The sequence below is a fragment of the Populus euphratica genome, unplaced genomic scaffold (genome assembly GCF_000495115.2).
Source record: "Populus euphratica unplaced genomic scaffold, PopEup_1.0 scaffold890.1, whole genome shotgun sequence".
NCBI classification, from domain to species: domain Eukaryota; kingdom Viridiplantae; phylum Streptophyta; class Magnoliopsida; order Malpighiales; family Salicaceae; genus Populus; species Populus euphratica.
In genome coordinates this window covers 60,667-61,933 of record NW_011500756.1, presented here as the reverse complement: position 1 = coordinate 61,933, position 1,267 = coordinate 60,667, and the positions used below count along the sequence as shown (strand labels likewise).

Sequence of the window (1,267 nt, the reverse complement as noted above, 5' to 3'; positions counted from 1 at the left end):
TTACATAATACTATTAACATAAGTAGAGTTTGTATGTTATCCATGTTAGTAAACCATTTAATTGGATTATGCTATTATACTAAAACAAATAACTAATTGAGAAATTTTCTAAATTTATTAATTTTTTTCTTAGAAGTAGTCTTTATGTAAATATAACTCATTATTACTTAATTATGCTTGAATACGTTTCTATCAAAACCAAAACCACTTAAACACTTCCTTTTAACAAGAACTAACTTCCTGAAACACATTTCATCAACTGTTAACATACATGAAACACATTTCATCAACTGTTAACATACAAATATTAATAAATGCCATCAAATCAATAAAATGTTTTGAAGTATTTTCTTACTTATAAATTTGACTTGCATGATATTATTTTATTTGCATAGGTCAAACTTTTATCCAAGTATCAGAATATATTGCTCCAAAAAACATGGGAAGTTTCAGCAAAAACATCTCCTCAACACTATTTCTTCTTATCGGAATACTTATGATCATTACACCAGGGTTTGCGATTCCTACTAATGAAGAAAATCCAGAGCTTTCTCAACATTTGGAAGAGTGTCATAAAAAGGTGACGAAACGTTGTGCAATAGAAATCTCTAATAGTATATACAACAACAATACTCCATCAGAATATTGTTGCCAAAAGCATATAACCAGCGGGAAAGCATGCCATGATGATTTCATAAAACTATTCATTTCAAAAGTTCCAAAGGAGAAAGTAACTTTTGTTGCAGCTAAGGGTGAGCAGATTTGGAACCATTGTGCTGCTATTATAGCCTTGGCACCCACTGCTTGAACCCTTTCTATTCTACCTTGAATTGTACTAGTACAAGTTGTATACAATAATAAGGGTCTTTATGATGCGCGGTAACATTGAAGTCTTTGTTACTTCTTTTGTTACTATATTTCATTTTCTCATAAGACAACCTAATGGGTCGAGCACTTGTTGGATTTGATATAAATGTTTATGTATTTAAATATGAAGTTTTATTTTTGTTTTCTCATAAGACAACCTGATATGTTGAGCTCAAGACGCAACAATATTATGGATTGTAATAAAAAGAATTTTTTAAGATTTACTTTCATTTTAATCCTCTTAAATTAGGTTGTTTTAGGATCAAACTTGATGGTCTGTTTCAGTTGGGTTTATATACGGTTCTTACGATGTCGAGGAAAAAATCTGACACTCGGTTGATGCTTGCTATCATAACCCAATTTTGGATCTCCCAAAATAGTTTTATAAAAAAGTTCATTT

General features: G+C 30.1%; 1 protein-coding gene across 1 annotated transcript; it reads left to right on the top strand.

Moving 5' to 3' along the window:
- The first annotated feature begins 439 nt into the window (after positions 1–439).
- On the top strand, positions 440–808 carry LOC105116274 (uncharacterized). The gene has a single exon (XM_011013551.1). The coding sequence runs from the start codon at positions 440–442 to the stop codon at positions 806–808; it is 369 nt and encodes a 122-aa protein (XP_011011853.1).
- Positions 809–1,267: the final 459 nt, after the last annotated feature.